General features: G+C 25.2%; 1 protein-coding gene across 1 annotated transcript in view; it reads right to left on the bottom strand.

Annotated features, from left to right (window-relative positions):
• LOC111616121 (spermatogenesis-associated protein 5-like) overlaps positions 1-3,106 on the bottom strand; it is a 9,960-nt gene extending 6,854 nt beyond the window's left edge. The window contains exons 1-2 of the mRNA XM_023357547.1: positions 2,407-3,106; positions 1,423-1,543 (exon numbers count right to left, since the gene is read on the bottom strand). Coding sequence (XP_023213315.1) covers positions 1,423-1,543; positions 2,407-2,456 — 171 coding nt within the window. The 5' untranslated portion in view covers positions 2,457-3,106. The remainder of the gene's footprint in view (positions 1-1,422; positions 1,544-2,406) is intronic.
• Between the last annotated feature and the right edge of the window lie 48 nt (positions 3,107-3,154).

The raw sequence follows: 3,154 nt of genomic DNA, 5'->3' as shown, positions 1-3,154 counted from the left end.
AAGAAATGTTTCTTTCACAAGAAATGTATAAAATTAGTGCTGTATTAGACTTACGGTACCTAATTTACATACTGTACAGATGATAATAAACTGAACTTACTAGCCTAAAATCTCCGTAGCGTGTTGCCAGGTGGCAGAAAGCATATATTTAATTATAATAAAGTTACAATAAATTAAGTTAATATATAATTATATGTACAGTACCTAATTTATATATAATTAATATATAATTATATGTACAGTACGTATAATATATATTATATTTTGAATTATAATATGGTGCATTATTGTAGCTACATTAATAAATGATAATCAGGTAAAAACTTTTATTTGTGAAGCATAGACTTTGCAATGCTGGGAGTTGATGGTACCTAATTTATTTGTCATGTGCTACCAATTTACTTATTTAGTTTTGTATATTATCCCTCATTGTAAATAAATATTCAAGATTTAAGTACTTCTCATAATGTATAGCAAAATAGTTCACTAATAACTGATTCAAGTTATAATATAACAACTATTATTTAAGAAATAATTGCTCTGAGTGTTAGAATGCATCATTTTCTTACAGAAAAAATGTTGTCAAGAGCTTTTACATGACTCCTGCCATACTAACAGGAAGTTAAGGTGAATGAGAAGGAAGTTAGTTAATTTTCAATTTTATTACAATATAAAATTTAAATAATACAAAAGCTTAAAAAGAATAATTTTGTTAAATTATGATAAATTCCTATATTTTTCAAACAAATACTTTTTCTTCAAATAACGTATGATGCCATATACAATGAGATTTTATTAAAAATCATTTTATATTTAATTTCATTTTATAATTAATTATTAGAAAATGTCAAATGCCTTATTTTGGGATAGATGTGAATTTTTTTAAAAATTTTAAATATCAATAATCAGTAAAATTTTCATTAAGTCGGACCTTACGAGATAATGTCACATGACCCACTCCATCTCAACTTATAATTTCCAAAATTGATGTCTCATGTACAAAAATAATCCTACCAAGTTCCAATATTTATGGTTCATCCAGTTCTTAGACATAATGTAAAATACATTTCAACACATTTTGTAGGAGGCTTTTGGGTTATTTTATATTTTTGGACTCCTGGAGTGTCAAAATGTTGAGAAATGCAAAGGTGAGAAAAATTTTGACTGATCACCATACTTTTTCTATGTTATATTCTATAACAGCCAGGAAAGTAATATAACATTCTGAAATTTTCTCCAATACTGTCTAAATCTTATCTAGAAATCAAATAAATGCTTTTCATAAGTTCATAACTAATAACCAACTATCAAAAATATATTTATTTTTCATTTGAACTTATAAAGTATATAATTATATTTTTTTATCTTTTTAAAAGATTCACATATAAACTATCCATTACTATCCAAACTATCCTTACTCACATATAAACTATCCATTAATGTCAACAATGTTGCAAGTACTCTCCTTTCGACTTGTTGATAAGAATCTTGATATTTTGGGCAAAGAACATCAAATTCATCAATAAATATAATACTTGGTGCTCTGAAAATTAAATGCAATAGTAATTGTAACATATTATAGTTTACAGAAATTAAAATAAATGGTTTATGTTGATTATTTACTTTTGATTCTTATTATTTTAATAAATAATTAGTTTATGTAATACACTTGATATATATTTGTAAACTAGCATTTATAAAGACAAAATTTGTTTAAATAATATAAAGCATTTACATTCCAACATCTTGGAATGTAAATGTAAAAATGCTGGATTGTTTTTTTTTATTCCAAGACTTCTTTATTTCATACATTATTTTTAAAGGATCAAACCAGAATTTAAAAGAAAGATAAAAATAATTTGGTAATTAAAACAATTCAAAAAATATAATTTTTTTAAAAATAAGTATAATTTAATTAACATTAGTTGTAAAANAACAGAGAATAAACTGCCCAAATACCCTTAAACAAAGGAAAAGTACATCCTTTATGAAGGCATAGAGCCTTTACTACATGAAAATGAAAATTAATGAATACACTGTGTACAGTAATTTACCTGATAAGACAGACCTCAGAAAAATACTTTATGAGATCTTTTATACTTTTATAAAGCTGTCTATAATGTTTTTGCCCTGCCAGGGTGTGGCCGAGTTATCCAGAGTGCCGGGTTCTACTGTACTTATAAAACTGTCAGCATATTCTAATTTACCAATGATTTTATGTAATGAAAGCAATATTTCAATTTTACCATTAAAGTTTTTATGAAAGAATAAAAAGTCTTTATTGCAAATTATAATATAAAATAATCTATTAATCATATTATTAGGCTGTAATATTATATGGGTTCTGAGTGATATTTTTAGTACATAAGATATGTTAAAATTAATATTAATCTTGCACACTCTTACCTTATTTTAGCTTCAGAAAAGATCTCTCTCAGCTTGGCTTCACTAAACATATATTCAGACAAGTAAATAATAGCAACATAAATATCAACAGATATAATAAATAAATTCTAACTTTTCTAATAAAACTCAAACTCTGCTTTCTTGGAGCCTACAAATTTAAATTAAGTTACTGTTTCTCTATCAACATTGTGCAATCATCAATATTAAAGCCAGATGACAGCAAATAGAAGCTTATGCATAACAGCACAATGTAATAAGTTCTCGTGAAGAATTCTACGGAAAGAGTACTTAATTTAAATTTGAGATCCAATACAGCAGAATTTGGGTCATCAATTAACAAGATAAAAATATCAAAAATATATATAAAATTTACTAAAACTAAAATAAACTAAGAACATGTATAAATATATATTATAGTTTGTTTGTGTATGGGGAAAGTAATATTCTATCTGAATAAACTTTACTGTAATAAAGAATAATGGCATGCTTGATATTATTATTTCAACAATTTTGGATAATCAATGCAGCCAACTTGAAAAAATGCTCTTGAAAACTGGCCTAAAACTTGAAAAATTTTAATGCCATTTTCTTGAGAATAAATGAATAGCGGGTCACACTGGTGAATGTTCACATTCAGAAAGATCAAAAATAGTAGTTAAAACAGTTTCTAAAGTTAAGTTTTCAATAACATTTGCCTTTTTTTCCTCTCCTTAAATAATTTTAGCTCTTATATACATATACACTCATC

The sequence above is a fragment of the Centruroides sculpturatus genome, unplaced genomic scaffold (genome assembly GCF_000671375.1).
Source record: "Centruroides sculpturatus isolate CEXI.00-Female unplaced genomic scaffold, Cexi_2.0 scaffold2745, whole genome shotgun sequence".
NCBI lineage: Eukaryota > Metazoa > Arthropoda > Arachnida > Scorpiones > Buthidae > Centruroides > Centruroides sculpturatus.
This window is presented reverse-complemented; position numbering and strand designations above follow the sequence as displayed.